General features: G+C 37.7%; 2 protein-coding genes across 3 annotated transcripts in view; one reads left to right on the top strand and one right to left on the bottom strand.

Annotated features, from left to right (window-relative positions):
- Positions 1-1,219: 1,219 nt before the first annotated feature.
- keap1a (kelch-like ECH-associated protein 1a) lies at positions 1,220-16,609 on the bottom strand. The gene is made up of 7 exons (XM_056234529.1): positions 16,367-16,609; positions 9,395-10,031; positions 7,291-7,647; positions 5,368-6,044; positions 3,042-3,247; positions 1,876-2,052; positions 1,220-1,750 (listed from the first exon to the last, which is right to left on the bottom strand). The coding sequence occupies exons 2-7, from the start codon at positions 9,602-9,604 to the stop codon at positions 1,575-1,577; spliced, it is 1,803 nt and encodes a 600-aa protein (XP_056090504.1). The 5' UTR covers positions 9,605-10,031; positions 16,367-16,609; the 3' UTR covers positions 1,220-1,574.
- The window catches only part of crlf1a (cytokine receptor-like factor 1a), a 20,276-nt gene continuing 14,425 nt past the window's right edge, over positions 15,793-21,643 (top strand). Inside the window, exon 1 of one of the 2 annotated variants that reach the window (XM_056234531.1) lies at positions 15,793-15,971. The gene's annotated coding sequence lies outside the window, so the exon portion shown is untranslated. The remainder of the gene's footprint in view (positions 15,972-21,643) is intronic. The other variant, XM_056234530.1, reaches the window with a different exon arrangement.

The following is a 21,643-nucleotide window of genomic DNA, read 5'->3' as shown; positions in this document are numbered from 1 at the left end:
CTCACTATTACCTAACTATTAACTATGACATTTGTCTACTCCTAATAAACTCCTAATTACTGCTAATGGATGTAGAATATGGTTATGCAGAATAAGGCATTAAAATGTGCTTTATAAGTATTAATAAAAAGCCACTATCCTAGTAATATGCTAATAAGCAACTAGTTAATAGTAAGAATTGGACCCTTAACTAAAGCCTTGCCGATTTAATCAACATAAATACGTTTTTGAATTATTAAATTTACAGTTTATCATTTTTAAAAATGAACTTTGAAAGAGTTGATATAGGACGCTTGCAGAAAATTCATGTCAATTCCCTTTTTAATCCACATCCTGTCCCAATTCTCACACTTGCGGTCTTGACTCCCATGCAAGAAACAGGAAGGGCGCAAGACTGTCCCAAGTCTGAATAATGCCAAAGCTCAGTGCCCTTTTTGCACACCACTGCTTTGGAGCTATATTTGAGGTTAACCGTATCCCAGCATCATTCATCATGTTCAAATCACCAGATTCCTAGGAAAACATTCCAGTGCAAGTTAAATTAATTAGATATTGCATATAATTTGGTAGTGAAATGTAAAGTTGCACATTTTATTGAGTATGTGCAATGCATTATGTAAAATGTTTGCAACTGCTTTTTACAACTTAATTAGAAGCACCGCAATTACATTTGATTGACACTATGTACAGTAAGTGTCCCATTGGGTGATCAAAAGTTCTTACACACACTTCACACTCACTTGAACACCTGGGCCAAATACAGGAAATACATCATGGAAGCAGACAAGTGGTCAAGTCCAAAGACTGCAAGTGCCAGTATTGGGACAGGCTCTAAGTTCTCTCTGGAAGTAGAAGTCCTCCACCTAGTGGTAAAAAGCAAACACGGTAACACTTTTTATTAAGCCTGTTCCCTACATATAAGATATTTCTAATGCATAATTGAGATCTATGATATCTTTAAAAATCATATTTATCTGTTCGTGGTTAAACCCAATGACGAATATAAAGCATTATAACATGAAATCATAATTATACTTTTTTAATTATTTAGGAGAACTGATTTAAAGGTGTATTAGAAGACACTACAAATTATTCTAAGAACTGTAAGAATAGCCTTTTAATGCATTATCTATCCTGACTTACTACAAACGCTCCCGAAAAAAAGGAAAGCTATCAGAAACATATTCAAAGCAAAATCAAACCCCAAGCCAAACGTTCATCAGATTTAAGTGTTTTATAAGGTGTGCACATTAAACAGTGCAGTTACAGACATGAAAAGCATTTTAGAACAAGCTCACAAAATTACGTGTTCAGCAGTTTGACAAAAAGATTGTGCGTTTCTCAGTCATATTCTTTTAGTCCTGATACAGTGATCATTAGTCCAGTGATTAGCCATGTTTCTTTCTCTAAATCACACACGCTTTGTAGTGGATGGAGATTTATCAAATTAAACTTAATTAACCTAAAATGACATGGAAATGTTCTTATTGGCATCACATGCAAAAACAAATTTGAAGGAAATCCAGCATGTGCTGTCTTCAACATGGCACATGTTCACAGGTCAAATTTCCACATTACATCTCCTCCTCATCCTCTTCATCCTCTGGCAGGATTCCAGGACATGGTTCCATGGTTACAGCAACACCCATTCCACTGCGCCCAACAGGCATATCTGTTACAAACGTCCATACATTACTGCCTGGACAGTAGCACTCCACACTGGACAAGAAACCCCCTTGATTGAATCCACCTGATATGGAATAATATGAAAGATTATTGACATTTATGCATTAAGCAGATGCTTTTAGCCACTGCATTCAAGGTATACATTTGATCAGTTCATGGCATGCATTCCTTTCCAGCAATCCAGCTCACCTAACACGTATATCTTGCATTGGTAGACTGTGACTCCATGTGCACTGCGGCAGTGGTTCATTGAGGCCATGGGTTCCCACACATCTCGAGCGATGTTATATCTCTCCATCGTTTTGAGTTGGGTTTGACCATCGTAGCCACCAACTGCATAGAGGTAGTTATCCATACACACCACCCCTACAAACAGAACACAAATCAAACAGCTTAGTACATGCCAACAAGTGCTTACTTCATCATATGAAGTCAATTTGGGGTCTTTTTTTATTTGTGAGTACTGTATTTTCTGGTATGGAGCTTCCAGCCATACAATGAAAGTGAATGGTGACCGAGTCTGTGAAGAATTTCAAAGCATTATTTTCTTTGTATAACTTAAAAATGTATGCACTACTTTTATGATGCTTTTTTGAAGCGTGACAGTTCCTGGTCCCCATCTACATTGATTGCGTGGAAGAAAGCAGTGTGAACATTCTTTAAAATGTCTCCTTTTTATTACACAGAAGAAAGAAACATACAAGTTAGGAACAACATAAGGGTGCATAAATGATGAAAGAATTTTCATTCCTAAATTAATTATCCCTTTAAATGTCTTTATGTTGACTGCACATGTAATTCTTCAGCTCTTCTGAAATGAATCATTGATGACTATGCCACAGATTTAGCAATTACATAACATACTGAATTGTTGTGCAAGGCTGCAGGGACAAGCAACTCTGGGAACTAGGAATTCCTAGAAGTCCAGTCACCTTCATGGACATTTTTTAAATAGTTTGATCTTTTTTTATTTATTAACTTGTGAACGAAAACATAGTGTATTAATTGTTTGCTTAGAAAGTTGTATGTTATTTAGCTTATGTTTGATTCAGGTTTATTATTACATTTATTCGTTTAGCGGATAGTTTTATCAAAAGTCACTTACAAAAAGTGATTCGTCTTAAGGAGGCAATAACATGACAAGTGCAAAGTTTCAAACACTGAATATGATGTTTTATTATGTTGTTGATTAGATTTGATCTAGTCATTTGTTCTCTTATTTTCCTATTGTTGCCTTTAGTCACTTTTATATAATGGCACGATTCATGCAGTACATCACATGACTGTGGTTAACATGTCATATAAAAGAAAACCGTTCCAATCCATTAATTTGATAAATGGTGCAGAATATTTACCAAGGCCGCTCCGAACTGTGTTCATAGGTGCGACTTGCTGCCAGGTGTTCGTGTCTGGTTGATAGCGCTCCACCGTGTTCCATCGGTTGTCCCCGTCGAACCCCCCCACCACATACAGGCTCCCCCCACACATGACGACACCGGCCCCCAGTCGCGCTACTGACATAGGGGCCACAAATGTCCAGCGGTTTGTCTCTGGGTCATACCTGTGAAAACAATAAGCAAGACATCCTTACAAACCAATTTAGATAATGCATGGATATGATTTCCTAGAAATGGCAATTTAAAAGATCCTCTGTAAATATCTCATCACTTCAAGTATTCCATTGTTTACAACAATGATATCCAGAGCCAAATACCAATCATAATTGCAAGCAATTCCCATGAGCTGTTATATCAGCAACAGAATGTCACAAATTAAAATTCAGCCTTCAGCAAGAAGAGGTTGTATATAACCTGCCAACAATACAAGATCTCCATTTAAAATCTTGTGAAGACAGCTACTGTTACTGACCCAAGAGTTTCTGTCTCCCAGCACAACAGAGGCACATATATTACTGAGTCTTGAATTTCACATTTTCATCTTTGAAATTGTAGATGATCTATCGACATTTATTGTTTGAATTTGTGTCTAGCTCTAATTCTTAAAAAGAATACAAGCACTTTCTCTCCCTGCATTCCTGGACAGATTAACTTTCCGCTTTGAGCTGCTCGCTCGGATTTAAATGATCCTCAATAGGACTCACATGCCTCTGTTATGAATCTTGAGCTGTTGTCTACAAGAAATGCTTTTTGAAAATTATATCACAAATCCATAGCAAAAATAAGAAATGAAGACAAAGTTAATGAGGTTTATGCCACTTACTTTACATTCTCTGCTTGTGGCATAATATATCTTGTTTATGGATGTTTATTTACTGTATACACATTACAGTTTGGGGTTAGTATGATTTGTTTTAAAGAAATTTAATTCAGCGAAGATGCATCGAATTGATCAGAAAGTGTATAGTGTATAATATTACCAAAAAAAAAGAAAGAAATTAATTTCAAATGTGTGCTCAGGATTCCTGAAAAAGAACATGTATAACGGTTTCCACGGGAATATTAAGCAGCACAACCGTTTTTAACATTGATAATGAGAAATGTTTCTTGAGCATCAAATCAGCCTTTAAGAATGATTTCTGATTATGAATTAACAATTATTTTAAATTGTACAATATTTTCACAATTTCACAATATTACTGTTTTTACTGTACTTTTGATTAAATAAATGTCGCCTTGGTGAGCATGAGACTTCTGTCCAATTCCTTATATTGCTCTCTATCTATCTATCCATCTATCTATCTATCTATAAGTATATATATATATATATATATATATATATATATATATATAGATTATGCAGTGTTGTTAGCTCAATGTCTTCATTTTGTCTTCCATAATTTAGTTATTAATGTAATTTTGAAGTTTGTACAAAACTTCTGAAGAAATTATAATATCCACATTGTTTTGTAACTTGTATCAAAGTTGTTCTTATTTAGACAAGACTAATTAAAGATAATTAAGTCTAATTCATGCATTCATCATTATAATGTGTTTAGTTCAAAGTAGACACTTCCTTATGCAGGTGTTTTTACAGTCCCAATAACCCTTTCAATACTGTATAACAACCAGTTCTTAGTTCTCACAGTACATTGGAGTCCTTCCATTCAGATTCACTTGTGACATTGAGGCACAGTATTCAACAAACAACATGGCACTTTCGTTTCAGGTTGCTGATGAATCTCTCTTACCTGATCTGTCACCATTGGCTAATAAATATAAAATATTCATATCATTACACTTATTGAGAAGATGAGTTTCTTCTGAAAGGCCTAACCTGACTCTGTGCCGTGGAATGTACGTTATGAAACAGATTTGCCTGAAGCTTGTTAGTCAAGAGTGACTGCTCTGAAAAGAACAGAGCAAACTGATCTCTACACCCTGATGGAAGGAGATTGTTCTAGAAGTCAAAACACTTTCTGTAGCTGATGAGCGACGTGTCACAAGTGTAGCGTGCATTGTAACCTTTCTGCTAAGATTTTATCACGTTCTGTGTGAATGTTCTTCTGTCGGACAGGAGGTGCGCGACTCAGTCTTTGGTGTAATAAAAACTTTGTCAACCAAGTTTAAATCTGTCACTCTGCACTGTGCTAATGTTTTGATTCCGCTAGCGTACGTATAATAGAAAGGAAATATAATATAAAGGGGAAAAACCCCACAACGTAAAAAAAACCTTGACAACACAAAACCTTTTTGAATTGTTTTCTTCCTGCCCCAGCCTTACCTCTCAACGCTGTTATGATGTGTAGAGGCATGTGAACCCCCTACGGCATAAATGCTTCCGTCAATGACCCCGACACCCACTCGGTTTCTGGGCGTGTTGAGCGGAGCCAGCTGGGTCCACTGGTTAGTCATGGGGTTGTAGCAGGACAAAAATCCAGACTCCGTGTTGTTCTGCAGAGAGAGATTCCGTCCCCCGACCGTATAAATGAGCCCGAACAACACGCAAGCCCCTAGCCCGCTACAGGGAGATCCCATGTCAGATAGCTTCAGCCAGACATTCTTCCGTGGGTCGAAGGCTTCCAGAGAGTCCAGAGAGTGTTGCCTGTACCCTCCCGCTATGTAGATGAGTTGCGTCCCACGATGAGGAGGGGGCGGCAGGGATTTTCGAAGAGCCATGTCCTGGAAGATCTTGGACAGGAAGTCCTTGCAGGAGTTGGCCTTGCTGAGGATGGGGCAGGACTGCAGTTGCCTTTTGAGGAATGTGGGCGGCAGGGCATAGATGTGGACCGCGTTGAGGAGGGCATGAAAGTACTGCGCCCGGCCCTCCGCATCCCAGCGGACCCAGTCAATGCAGGCCTTGTAGACCTCGGATTCGCAGAGCACCTTTAGACTGTCCTGACTGATCAACTCTAGCAGCTGGCAATGGGACAAACTGAAGAACTCCTCCTCTTTGGTTACCTGTGACATGAGTATGGAGGATAGTTAGATCTGAAATGTATACTGAACAAGTCCTGACTTATTGAATTTGTATTTATGGACTTTGAAAATATTTTTAAATATCAATAACAAACTTGTAAATATGTAAACATTAGAGGAACAATAAATTAAAAAAGAACAAATTAAAGGAATGTTCATCTTTTTCCATAAAGGGGCAGTCACATTTATCATAGATGCAGTCATTTCAATAAGCATCCACATGATTGAGAATTTAGCATGAGTGCGAAAGAATTCCCCACATAGATTTCGCAACGGGTTCAAGTTGGTCATGTAGATTTGCCAAGTTGACCAACAGAAAGCTGTTTGGTTTCAAAGTAACTACTGTAAGAACTGTGCTTCATACATCGCTATACTATTGGCGACAGACAATGAAGCTTTTTTGCCAGCAAAATTTCACAGAAATTTCGCTAATGTAACAGCACCAAAATTAATATTATTTGATCATTAGGGAGCTCACAAATCTCATTCATGCTTATTTTTAATAAAAAATAATGGTGACTTTAGACACATTGTGCTAGGTTTGACATCATTGACACCAAACATCCTTTTTTATGCCGCCAAAGGCCATTTTCATGGCAAGAACAGGACGGTTTAAAAAACAATAACAATATATAAACTCTTATCATCTAGTTCTTTGAATAGATGTGAATTGGATAAATCAACAATGACTTTAATTTCATGCTTTTTCTATTTGTAGCTATTGCTTGGCTTCAGAAGATGAGCAGCATGGGTCGTGTGGACAACTTTTATGATACTTTTGTCATGGTAAATACATTTATGCATTACGTTTAATATTTGAGCTTGACTGTATAAATCACCATCTACTTTCATTGTATGGAAAAGTGCAGCTTGAACATCTCTTTTCGAGTTTAAGAACAAAGTAATAAAGAAAGAAAAATAATACAGGTTGGAGTGACATGAGCATTTTTGGGTTAATTATAGTTTTTGGGTTAACTATTGCTTTATTGCATGATTCATTTGACAGCTGGATAATTTATACGAATCAATATCCATCTGCAAGGCAGACCTGAGTTCCATTGACAAATCAATTAGGTACACAGCGCTGTTCTCTACAGCCTTCATTCATTCACAGACTAACTATTACAGGTCAATTGCTCAGTACAGTTACTTAAGAGAGCACAGCAGGTGGCAACTATCGATTGCTGCTAACTGACACTTCGGTGAACGGAGTCTACAGGGCACGCACCTCATTGAAGTGAGTGTTGATATACTCTCTTGTGCGAAGGTGCAGCTCGGTGCAGCCGATCTCCTCTGCAAATCTCGAGATGCCTATGACGTTAGACGGCTCCAGGTTCTTTGTGAGGAAATCGCAACATGCTTTGGCCACTTCTTCCATCTGATAGCGCATCGCTGTCAAGAGGACGTGAAGAACGCACTTCTCGCCCACTGTAATGCGAGAGGTGTAGGCATAGTCAATGAGGCGGCTGATGACCTGAGGACACGCGTCTCGCAGGGTGACCTCCGAGGCGTGGCATTCCTTGAAGTTACTGGTGAACATGGCTTTGAAGTAAGGACTGCAGGCAGCCAGCACCAGTTTGTGCACCTGGGGAATGTAGACACTTGTTTATCAAAGTAATTGTGTGCACATCCCACCTTCTGGCAGGTGCAGGACAAAAGAAACTTACTAAAGTGAAAAAATGTAATGTCCGCAACACTGCTTTAAACTCCCATATTTAATATAAAGGCAACGTTTCGACCCTGCTGGGTCTTCTTCAGGCAGATTCTGTCTGGCGTAAAAAAGAAAAGAAAAAAAGAAGCAGACAGGACACACCTGAAACCTGAGCTGTACAGAATGTGCCATGTACTTGTAATTACAATTAAATGCTTTAACATGTACTAACATAATTCTTCACTTGTAATGAGAACAATTTATCTGTGTGCTCTGTAATTTGCAGTGTCAGAGACATAACATATTAAAAAGAAACTAAAACACGCTGGACCTGATTTGCTAGTTGGAATATCATTTTTGGAATCCAAACAGAGTAATCAATGTAGTTTACTATACAAAGTATTAGAGAACAACTAATCTATACTAGGGATGCATTGATATTAAAATTCTGATGCAATAAGCCAATAATTATTTTTGTTTTGTATTTTTTTTGTATTCTGTGTTAAGGCCAATAGTTAATACATGGCTAATGCTATAGACTTTCTATATTATTTGTCTAAATAAATTAAAAACAAAACACAAAACAAACCAATTCTGCAAGTAAATTTAGGCATAACAGTACGAAGAATGCACAAATATATTTTTTAAGCTCATAATAACATAAATACACAAAGGCCCTTTTTATAACAATAATGTAATGCTTTCATGTAATGTTGGCCACTCAATCTTATGATTAATTAAGATACTGCTGATGTATACGAGCACTGGTATATGGTATGGAAAAAGTCCTGTGATGTTGATTCAAACCCGGGAAACCAAAATAGCCCCAAATAAAATCCTGAAATACCTAAAACTACTGTGCTAACATTGTTTTCTATCATGCAATTGATAAGTGTGTGAACCTCAACTCCTTTAAAACAAAAAAACCTTAGAACAGACTGTGCTGCAATGGGAGATCTCATGACACTAGTAGAATAAGGGTGCGTCTCAATCAGCTCCCTTGCTTCCTAGGTCGTGAATCAGTATATCGTGTACACAAATTCGGGCACTGAAAATGACAGAAAGGATCCAGGCTCACTACACATTGGGACACATGACTATTTCCATCGACATAACAACGTCCTCATTGTATCACATCACTACTGGTATTAATGAACAACAGCAGAACTGATATCTTTCTGGGATTATTTTTTTATGTTATTTAAAGTACATTATGATGCTTGTTACATATACGTGCAACATTTCAGCCATAAATAAATCATAAATGTTAGCTAGATTATGTTTATAACTTGTCTAACAATGTAATACCAAAATTTAATTAAATAAGGGTTTAAAAAACATCTATCGCATGTCATTATGTGTAGTGAGTTGGCTCACGTGATTTATGTTTCACACATCAGAACTTCCGTTAAGGGAAGACAGTGAGGATCGATGCTCCCTGGTTTTAACTGTACATTGTGAGACTTTTTAGGGAGCGAACGTTTGAGTGCACTGGTAGGATTTTGGGATTGAGACAGCCCTTAAAATGGCCGACTCCTTGATCAGTGCCCTGACTACTGAACTAGGGAGTTGATTGAGACATTTTTAAGACAGCTTTTTCTTTAAAAAAAAACAGACTAGGCTAGGCTTTTAGGCTTTTTCAGCTAGTGCACCTTTAAGGACTGACCACTGTAAACCTCACCTTAAAATCCACTATCTTGTCCTTGTACATCACATGTAGAACCAGATCACAGAGCAATTCATGATGCCGGAACTCATCCATGACCTGCATGGCTCTAGAGGGATGACTTTCAACCGTGTAATCCAAGTAACCATGACCCCTCATGGAGGGCACCACGATGGCAGAGAAATCCTCATCTTTAATGGGCCTCTTCTTTCTTGGACAGTTCATTCTCTGAGACCTAGAATGTCACTGATATATGTAGGAAACGGATGGTGACTGCAGTGACAAAATATCTATATCCATCCACGTGTCATGAAGAAAAATAGGCACAACTGATGATCGCTTAGGGATAGAGAGCCATGTTTCTTCTGCCTGGTTAGAAGTCCACCATACAAAGATTCTGTATCAAGCCAAGTTGGCATTGTTGAAATATTCACAGTATATAATAAAAAGATATTATATCATCACTTCCTTTAAATCAGACAAATGCTGCTTTTTGTCTTTATAGACGAGGTAAAAAGTCATTTTATCCTCTAGACTAGAGGATGTACACGCAAAGTTATCTTAAATTATTTGAAGCATACGCATTAAAAATGCAATATACTTTTCTTCCAAAAGATTATTGTCCTCTGAGATGGATTGTGCTCTTTTCACCCTGTAAAAAAAAAACACAAAAAATTTTTTTATTGAATTTATTGCATAATTGAATATAGCCAAAGATGATTGAGGAAGATATCTTGGATATAAAACTAAACAAACACAACATGCAATAAGCAATTTAAAAGGAATACAATGGCAGCTTTACGTAAATCCTGAAGAGCCCATTTCTATCATAACAATATTTACAAGAAACTGTCTTTAATTACAGTCTATGTTAACAGTTGCACAGACTTGGCTGAATCATGTTTCACTTCCCTATTCCTTGACGGATGTCAAGTAGACAAAAAAAAAAAAAAGTAAACAGCAAAGCCACTCCCTTGTTCACAGACGAAACATGTGATTTCCTGCATAATAGAGACAGGACTTCCAAAACCATGCTTGTGGCACAACTGAAATAGTTGGGTATCAAAAGACCTTTGTGCACACCAACATGGTTTTCGAGTGAAGGCCAAAGTCTCTGTTGTTTATCAGTCTTGGTGTTGTTGTTCATCAGAAACTTTTTTTTTTTTTATGGGTTATGTAATGTCCCACACTTGCTACTGTTGTTGCTGTTATTGTACTATTCAGTGTTGAAGACACTTATTTGTCTTAAAGCACAGTTTATCACAAGACAACGCTGCCAGCCACGGCTTCTTTTGGAACTAAGAGAGCTCCTTCAGTCGTGGCCTCCATCCCTCATAAAAGCTCATTGTGTCATACTCCCACATGCCATACTGCAAAGCCGGACTTTAAAGAGAACTTTAACATGCTGAGCCATGCACATTAGCTCCATGGCTCTGGTGGGATTAACCATTAACTCGAGTGTCAGGTTATTTGAAAAATAATAGAACAGAAAGTGAAAAGCTCTGGAACTTTTCTGGTAGGTGCTGCCAAGTGAACTTTTGTCCTGGTTAACTACCATGATGTGCTGTATGCAATTAAAGGAATAATCATTATTTGCCTACCCTCAATGTCATTCGAAACCTGTATGCTGTGTCTGTGGAATATTTATGAAGAACCTTTACACAGCACTTTCGATTCAATGGCTACGTTTACATGTACACCAATAGTCAGAGTGAGGAATTAGTATAAGTTTACATGACATGGGCAAGATTTTTCAGTCCTACTTTTCAATGCTACTTTGATTATTCACTATAGATATACCATTGTTTATTTCCATTAACCGATGTTACGAGACTAAAATGCAATTTTACGCAATAAGTCATTCCAAAAATCATGGCGACAGATATTGGTAGGTTTATGTATATGGCAGCCACCACACTAGCCATTATTTTTCATCAAAGGAGACATTGGCGTGTTATCCAAGCATTAATGGCAAGGAAATCCCTTTATACTTGGGAGTGGCAACGTATGAGGTGTTTCTGGGAGGTTATTACAGGAGTTCCTCTGTAAAATCACGCATGTGATTTCACAGAGGAACTCCTGTAATTCTTTTATCTTTTATGAGTTTAATAAAGAACTCTGTCTCATCTTCTGTCCAAACATACCATGCCATCTTTAAAGAATGAGCATGTGACTACGCCAGGTGACCTGTAAATGCGAAAAAAACTGTTCCCATTGCAGTTATGCGAAATATATATATATTTTTCAAATTGCCTGAAAATACACCTCACTCCACCTAATTTATTATGTAATATAATAATTTTTGTATTAATTAATTTGTTTATTTTGCTTATGTTTGCCCTTATCTGTGTGGGTTTTTCATGTTCACACGTACTAGTGCGCACTTTGGCTAGATTGCAAGAAATGCAATTAAAGCATATACACACATATTGCAATTAAAACATGCATTTTACTGCAGTTATGGCTCAGATTATATGCATAATCACATTATCATAATTTAACTATCCCTTTAAAGGTCATAAAAGTTAAAAGTCATAAAACCCTAAAACTCATTTTTTGAGATGTCAACAGATATGTACCGGTTACACATCCATAAAAACAACAATTACACTCTATCTTTATTATTAAGGGGGGAAGTGTTTCATTTTCTGAGCTATTTCATTCTTCCGGTTTAAAAAGCAAAGTTGAACCACAAAAAGTGAGGTATAGGCTTATGCGATACTTTGGAGTGGTGATTGAGTGGCTTTTCTCCACATAATTCATGAGAATAAACTCTACCAACACATGGAAACACGTGGAGCGCGCATGAGAGCGGTTTGCAACAAGTCTGAACTAATCACTTAGAGAGAGAGAGAGAGAGAGAGAGAGAGAGAGAGAGAGAGAGAGAGAGAGAGAGAGAGAGAGAGAGAGAGAGAGAGAGAGAGAGAGAGAGAGAGAGAGAGAGAGAGAGAAGCAGAGAGAGAGGTAGGGAGGGAGAGGTAGAGAGAGAGGGAGGGAGGTAGGGAGGGAGAGCGAAGTTCCATTGTGTCACAGTTATATAGCTGAGGTTATTGAGTGCACAAAACACTTCATTAATAACTGCACCATGACACATCTCCTTTGCTCTGATAAAGAGCCAGTCAGTCTATGAGCAGTCTGGAACGTGTTCATGACTATGAGGAAACCTGTGAATCATAAAGACACTGGGTGCATGGTAGGGTGGTGATAACTGACCTAGAATCAGGCTGATGGGAAAGCCTTTGTTCAGATGAAGTTTCTAAGTACATACACTGCACTTTTTGCATAATGATTGTGATCTATTAGTTAACTCGGAAAGAGTCGGACATACTCACACACAAACACACACACTATAGGAATACATTGCAGTGTGATTCAGAGATGAGTACAGTAATGATAGTTTAATTAGCTCAGGGCTCAACAATAAGGATCGCCTGATGGCCCTGGGTCAGTGTGAGAGAGTTTCGGGATAGTTTAATGAAGTCCTGATCACCCTGTCAGAGGTTTTTGTTTTTTTGCAATAATGACCAGCTAACTGTACTTTATCCCTAACAGAACTTCTAGCTATTATTTGTAAATAAATAATATATAAAAAGTAAATGACTACAGAGGCATAAAAAATATGATGCTAAAATTAAAATGTATGAGTGCTGTTGTTATTCAATTTGTTTTGAACAAATTTGTTAAATTAACAATTTAATGATTAGGTCATAAATACAGGTAGGGCTTCATGCCAACACATACTAGCATAACGGTGTGTTGATGTTTTCTTCCACAAATGGAAATAGAGTTGTTATAATGATGAAACAAAGGTGCACAAAGCACTGAGGTTTATTAAAAAGGTTTATTAACAGTCAACATCGAGTTCCTTGCCACGGTCACCTTTTGGCTTGCTTATTTAATATTTGGCAGTATTGACTGGAATGCACTGATACTAATGGTTAAGAACTGAACTAAGCTGATGATGACATCACTGTTTTCTCCAGAGTGTCTTTATCTATTAATTCAATTGATCTCATTCCATAATCGATTAACTTTACAACACAGTTATTGAACCAGAATTTATCAACACTGAACTTATTTCAACTGAATGACTGTTTACTATTGTCTTTTTAGAACTGTGTTATATAATTTAATTCTGTTTGCATCATTGAATCTTTATTTTCCTGTTTAACAAATATGTTTTGTAAAAATCACTAGGCTATATAAAGTTACAGCATGAGGCTGCGTCTCTCTTGCCTCCCCTGAGCCCTTTTAGTTTTAACAGACCCCCCAAAGTGTGGGGTGAGTTTGATGGGGAATAAATGCCATTCCCTATTGAGAATGAATAGGGGAACGCTACGTTAGAGGAGGCAATTCCATCGCGCTATGATTGGATACGATCGGTTATGATTGGTTCGTGAGTAAATCCCACCTCTTTTTTTCTTGCGCGTTCTCGACACGGCCTGAATGAAGACAATTATGACGTTAATGGGAAGGCTTATGGCAAGCCGTTTTAGCTTAAATTGTTCACAGCGTTACTCGTCGTAATTGCATTTTTACTAGTAAGAATTAAATTAGAGAGCTCTCTAATTAAATTATTGCTAGTAAGAATTACAATTACAGAGCTATCTAATTCAATTCTTACTAGTAACAATTCCAATTAGAGAGCTCTACAAATGAATTTTTACAAGACATACACTCACCTAAAGGATTATTAGGAACACCATACCAATACTATGTTTGACCCCCTTTCGCCTTCAGAACTGCCTTAATTCTACGTGGCATTGATTCAACAAGGTGCTGAAAGCATTCTTTAGAAATGTTGGCCCATATTGATAGGATAGCATCTTGCAGTTGATGGAGATTTGTGGGATGCACATCCAGGGCACGAAGCTCCCGTTCCACCACATCCCAAAGATGCTCTGTTGGGTTGAGATCTGGTGACTGTGGGGGCCATTTTAGTACAGTGAACTCATTGTCATGTTCAAGAAACCAATTTGAAATGATTCGAGCTTTGTGACATGGTGCATTATCCTGCTGGAAGTAGCCATCAGAGGATGGGTACATGGTGGCCATAAAGGGATGGACATGGTCAGAAATAATGCTCAGGTAGGCCGTGGCATTTAAACGATGCCCAATTGGCACTAAGGGGCCTAAAGTGTGCCAAGAAAACATCCCCCACACCATTACACCACCAGCCTGCACAGTGGTAACAAGGCATGATGGATCCATGTTCTCATTCTGTTTACGCCAAATTCTGACTCTACCATCTGAATGTCTCAACAGAAATCGAGACTCATCAGACCAGGCAACATTTTTCCAGTCTTCAACTGTCCAATTTTGGTGAGCTCTTGCAAATTGTAGCCTCTTTTTCCTATTTGTAGTGGAGATGAGTGGTACCCGGTGGGGTCTTCTGCTGTTGTAGCCCATCCGCCTCAAGGTTGTGCGTGTTGTGGCTTCACAAATGCTTTGCTGCATACCTCGGTTGTAACGAGTGGTTATTTCAGTCAAAGTTGCTCTTCTATCAGCTTGAATCAGTCGGCCCATTATCCTCTGACCTCTAGCATCAACAAGGCATTCTCGCCCACAGGACTGCCGACTCCCTTTTCACACCATTCTTTGTAAACCCTAGAAATGGTTGTGCGTGAAAATCCCAGTAACTGAGCAGATTGTGAAATACTCAGACCGGCCCGTCTGGCACCAACAACCATGCCACGCTCAAAATTGCTTAAATCACCTTTCTTTCCCATTCTGACATTCAGTTTGGAGTTCAGGAGATTGTCTTGACCAGGACCACACCCCTAAATGCATTGAAGCAACTGCCATGTGATTGGTTGATTAGATAATTGCATTAATGAGAAATTGAACAGGTGTTCCTAACAATCCTTTAGGTGAGCGTATGTCTCCATTGACTTCCATTCATTTTTAATTACTAGTAAGAATTACAATTAGAGAGCTCTCCAATTCAATTATTACTAGTAACAATTACAATTAGAGAGCTCTCTAATTCAGTTGTTATTAGTAAGAATGCAATTGCAGAGCTCTTTAATTAAATTACAGAGCTCTGCAATTATACATATCTTTAATTAGTTTTTTTACTAGTAAAAATTGAATTAGAGAGCTCTGTAATTGCATTCTTACTAGTAAAAAAAAGGGGTTTAGTGAGCAATCTGCTTGGTTAGTGGCCAGTGTACAAGCTTGATGACTGCTGAAAATAAGTTGACTATTAAAAAGAAAAGCTAAAAAATGTGTTCACAAATAATATATATTGTTAATTCTTATTGCCTTTAGTTATTATTTTGGAATAAAGGTAAAAATGCGTAAAAACACTAACTGAAATGAAATGTATACTCCACAACCGCTTGGAATGGGATTCTCGTGCAAGTAGCATGACATTATATAGAAAACCCGGAATAGACTCAAAGCCCAGTGATTACAAAACGCTTCGAGCGTGGGAGGGGTCGCCCCTCTTTACTCATATACGCCTGACCAGTCCGGGTTTTAGCATGTTCGTTGGCGAGACCCAAAGCTTGACGCTTTGGCTTATTTCGGAACTATTTTCTTTTGGCTGAAAAGAAATGTACGAACTAACTCGCCAAACTTTGTGTGATAAGTTACTCGATATTTTTTAACTACTCTATAATATTATACTAGCAATCATGCTGCAGCTGTAGTAGTAAATGTCAGTACCCCGGATATTTGCCAACAGTGCTACTACAGTAACATCCTCGTGTGTGATATTGCATTATTAAGAACAAAACTACTTTGTCAGCACTTTCCTTTGGGGAAAAACATGAAACAGTAATCCGAGATTTTAACGAATGTGACATCATCCCACCGTGGGCTATCGCACCCCTGATAAAATTGTGTTGATACGACGAGAAAAAAAAAAACTAACTAAGTTAATTAACTTAGCTAACAAACTTAGCCCCGTGTCAAGTGCGTGCAGGTCTTTATCGACACCAAACGCAATTCTTTATCTAAGTTACACCCGCTAAAAACACTCACCTTGTATCAGGAACCGGCGACAGTTATCCACTTACGTACTGGCAGCATATATGCTTTATTTAAAGAATGATGCTGATAAAATAAAACAAAAGAAATTAATAAATGAAGAGGTGAATGCTCTCCGCGCGCACTCACGAACAGAATGTTCCTGTAGCTGGCGCGTAAAACGTCAAAGCAAAGCCCACACGAAAAAAACGAAAGTTTGCTGTGCCGCGAAGCTCCACCGCCTTCCAGCTGTCAACTGCCTGTGTGAGGTGAAACGCGCGCTCACACTCACGCTCGCGCGCCTGCCTTCTAAACACACAGCGAAGAATGACTGGTAAAGGAGGCTCGTGCACACACTCTAGCGCGCTCCCGCTGGCAGCTCACCAAACACACGTGCCTGCCATTGACATCAGCATGACTGTGCAACTCCTCTATTCAACTGAACGAGACCTAATGGAGGTTGAATGACAAACCGAAAGCAAAGATATCGAGGACGAGGACTGTCAGTTGATCTCATTTGTCATTTGATTACTCGTCTCAGGTAATCCATTTCTGAGTCTGAGTGCTTCACCGTCACGGTATGGAAAAATATTGACAAGTTCGTTGCCAAGAATTCTTAAGGTTGTTATGTAAAAAGCAAACAGACACCCACTGGGAAACCCTCTTCCTAATCCTAGATGAAATTTGTATTTGCAGTGTATTTGCTTGGGCTTGTTGAGATTGTAACTGTCCCTAAGGCTTTAAGTGAGTCAGAATATATGGTGAGTGGCATTCCACAATAACGAACAAGCTAATCCACATTTTAACCAGGGAACTTCAGACCCCTCAAAAGTAGTGAACAATGTTGACAGAAAGCTGTGCAGTAAAATGCCAATATTAAAACTGAAAAAATGTTTAACAGAAACGACTGTTAACTTAATTAAATTGTTGCTTATATGCACAACAAATTTACTCAACGTTATTATATTAGCTGGATAATGGTCCTGCGTGTGAGATTATTTGTAGAATGTTTTTTTTTTACATCCCTCATATTAAGAGTGTTGTTTTTATATATAAATTACATCGGCCTATATCAGATTTTATGGATCTCTGGCAGATAGCAGATTGTTTTACAGTATTCCTGCAAGGCTTCCCAAAGATCATATTCCTTGTTGGGTTACACCCAGGCCTTTGACCTTAGCAGAATTTGTGAGGTTTGTTTAGCTGATTCTCGCCGTGTCATGGCCTTAAGGAAGTCATTGAAGCAGGAACATGCTAATTCCACCATGAGCAGGAGGTGCAAGAGCAAATAATGTTCCAACAAAGGACAGCAAAGATTACTGTTAGAAAGATCAGGCACATATGCAAAGCATTATATTATGGCAGCAATAGCATCGAATTCTTATTTATCAGTTCATTATCAGAACATTTAACATTTAATCAATTTATTATGATAATTATATGATTGCTATGATAATTCTAATAAATAATCCAGCACTTATCTGCCACCTTTTAATGCAAGCTTTGGTAACACTGTTTTGAATCACAATGAAATATTAACATTTAGTATTGAGGACAGGTGCAATTGTTATTTTGTGTTCTTTCAAATTGCACAAGATAGACTTTGTCCTGCATAATATGCAAACGACTTTCTTGTCATGCGTGCAAGACCTCAGGTGTGCTCATTTACTGCCAAGAGAATAAAGAAAATGCCAAACAGCACAATGACACAGCAGTTCAGAAGAACATGAGATAGACTGATGACCCTGCATCCACAGCACTTTTCCAGACAGCCCCCATCCCATTATGCAACCCTCCCTACTTGTTTCTCTATTTAATTACATCTATCATATATTCATATATTATAATTATATTTATCATATAAAACCCATCGTGTCTGATTGCTTCAAAGATGCATTGGTAATGTGTATTAAAGCAATTTGTAGATTGATTATTCAACACAAAAAAACAATAACAATGAACTGAAATGCTATTGCTCATTTAAAAAAAATTGCAAGTGAAAATTGACTAAATAACAATTTGTACGTGTTTTATGATGATTTGCATGCATGGCCTGACAACTTTAGAGATTTCATTATAAATGTTATATAATTCTGGATTGAGTTAAATAGACTGTGTTTGTGCTCCCTCTAATGGTTGCCTCTGAATGACACGCAGCTCAATTGGCGAGAGATTTGTTTTATTTATGCAGTGGGACTTGTGTTCTTTGCATGTTGTTATACTTCCAAATAGCTCACCATAATATTTAAGACAGTACAAAACAAAAGTATTGAGCATCATCATGTATAAATAAAAATTTGAACAGCATCTTTTGGCAGAACAATTAGAGCATGTAAATGATCACATATTGTTTAATCTATCATTTGTTTATGTTTATGTTTTGTTTATATATAACCTATATGTTTATATAATGCATTGACTTTCAAATCTAGTTTTCATCTAGCTCTATTTTCTTAATCAAATCAAAAGCCCTGGGTGCGTTGAGATATTTTAGGGCTTTGAGTCATGTATTTAAATTGAACAACAAAACATTCCCCAAATATTTTTACTTGAGGTACAGTAGTACAAATATACGGCTATAAATATGCAGGATTTGCATAACCCGTTTGAGTAAGAGGATATAGGGAGTAAGTATGGTTTATGGGGATTGAATAAAAAATTGGCAAAAAAAAAGAGAATGAAGGGGGAAATGTTCTTCTTTTTTGATTGTCGATGCATTTCACCCAGCACATTGAATCCAGATGGAATGAGGAGAAAGAGCAAGTTAACAACTCTGTGTCCCATGGGATTTTCGGCTACACATTTGCTAGATCTTGCCATCACCGAGTGTATGGTTGATATACATCTGTCATGCATTATTCGGGGCGGGGGGGGGGGGGGCTTGCCAAAGGTGCTTCCCTGGCTTTAGAAACTGGGGTATCTGTCAGAAATGATGGTCTGATTTGTATTTCTTTGACTTGATTCCATGTCAATTCGCATTTATCTGTTCTTTAGAAAAATAATAATACATTATAACATACATTACAATGTAAACAAAGCTTAGGCGAGTCTGGAAAGGCTTTGACCCTACTTCAAACAAACATTTTCTCCCAATCAGTGAGGATTGGACCGCTGGGGTCAGTGACTGTCTCTGTGTATTAAGAGGAAATTGCCTGATTTACAGTGATTTCAGCACATGTTTCGCAGAGCTGGAGCCTCTCCCAGCTTCCCAGACATTTTTAAGAGGATTTCTGTGTCGGCCAAGTTGATTGGACATAAAATGCTGAGGTGTGTTGGACTAAGGTTTACCCCCCATTGGGTAATCATCATTATATTACTGCATGTCCAATTTGGGTTCCTCGGAGGGCTTCAAAACAAAGCAGCCAATACTTTCACACTCGGCTTGAATGCCGCGAGTCAAAGCCTGTGTCCCGAAGAGAATTCCCCCTGAAATCTTTATGGTGGGATAATTTGTTCCACATGCCAGAGCTCACCCACTAAATCACAGGGTCCCGGTAATCAATGCTTCCCTGTCTCATTATGGTGTGTTGTGCTGTCTTGGAGCAGGCTTCTGGAGGATAAATGTCCTCTTAGATACAGACAATTCCTTGAAGTGTAAGTCATGTCCTGGTCTGGATAGGCATCACCTAGCCGGGTATGTGTCCAATCAGATGCAGTCAGTAAATTGGCCGAGAGATTTATGTTGTAACTCATTTGCCTGGAGGAAGTTCTTGTTTGCTTTTCTGTTTCTAACTATCTTTGTTGTTCTGTCTCCAAAGCAGAACTCTTTTAACACATCACTCAATTACTCCTTTTCTTCCTCTCCTGTAGTTGTTCTGCATAGCTAATGTTTTGGATTATTTCCCCATCTTTTAGGATTTAGTGAAAAGTATAATCACTCTCGCCCTTCAAGTTGATCCAAAGTCGTTTAATGGACTGGATTATATTCCTAAAGACTCAAAAGATCTGAGGCAGATGATCGTAAGACCATTTCCTTTGAAATCTGGAGCTTATTTCTGTGTAAAATGACCACATCCAATAATAGTCATGTATTTCCCAGCAACAGCTACTTCATTCACGGATAATTATATCTTGTTAATCTGTTTGTACGGCTTTCATTTATCTCAAGCCTGCTGAGGTTGTTGTGATTACATCATCATGCTTTGTAAATGTACATTTCCTGAGGTGCGCTATTTATATGACATAACATTCTTAAGCATGCATGGACTCTTATGCATTACTCATAGGCATGATGCATGAGTAAACTGTTTGGAAGTGTAGATTATATTTAGGAACATGGTGTTTCGAAGTGCAGATCTTTTAAATAACTGTTTAGAAGACATAAGCATGAAGTTATAGGATAAGGGCAGAATTAATGAATGTGGTGGGAGCTCTCTCTTGAGACTCCAGCTCTGTTAGATGAATGGTCTTTGTCCCCATTCATTCATAGACTTTGGATGACATCCCTCTTGTTATAGCATTGTATGGTGATAACTGGAAAGGAAGTCCACTCACTCATTTACGAGACAGAACCAGCGTGGAACTAACGGTAAACCCTGCTTTAACAAGCGTTTTTTCGACAATAGAATAAAGCACTGCATTGTGGCTTGCTGACCCACGGGCGAACTTACTGTCATGGTTATTGTTTCAAAATATACATTGTCACCGAATGAGTGACTCAATGACTAGGACCACATCTCCAACTGCTCATAACCACCATTACTCAAACATTAGTCATGACAACTTTGAGGCGTTGGTATTGAATTGACATGCATTTTCCATTGATTTAAACTTTGTACAGACAAAAGAAAAGGAGAGAAATGCACAGTTTTATCAAAAAAAATTTGTTTTTGGAAACTTATTGTCTTAAATAATTCTATTTAATTCAGTTTATTTCACATTTTCCGATTGCCCAGATGTTAATGAAATATTGTTTTTTATTGCCGTTATAATTATTTCTCTATATAATTATATTTAATGTAGTGCTGTCAAATTGATTAATCGTGATTAATTGTATCTAACATAAAAGTGTTTATATAATGTGTGTGTGTGTGTATATATATATATATATATATATATTATGTAGCTGTGTGTGTATATTTATACACACATATATTATATATATATATATATATATATATATAGCCTACGCACATATATAATATAAACAAACTTTTATAGATGTGATTAATCAATTTGACAGCACTACTTTAATTATAATTTCATTACATTTATACCTATATATAATTATATTTACAGAATTGTTATTGCATTTTTTCCCATATCAGAACAATTGTAAAACTATATAAAATG

The sequence above is a fragment of the Rhinichthys klamathensis genome, unplaced genomic scaffold (assembly GCF_029890125.1).
Source record: "Rhinichthys klamathensis goyatoka isolate OS25496 unplaced genomic scaffold, OSU_Roscu_1.1 h1tg000398l_1, whole genome shotgun sequence".
NCBI classification, from domain to species: Eukaryota; Metazoa; Chordata; class Actinopteri; order Cypriniformes; family Leuciscidae; genus Rhinichthys; species Rhinichthys klamathensis.
The sequence above is the reverse complement of the archived record's forward strand: the minus strand, read 5'-3'. Positions and strand labels throughout refer to the sequence as shown.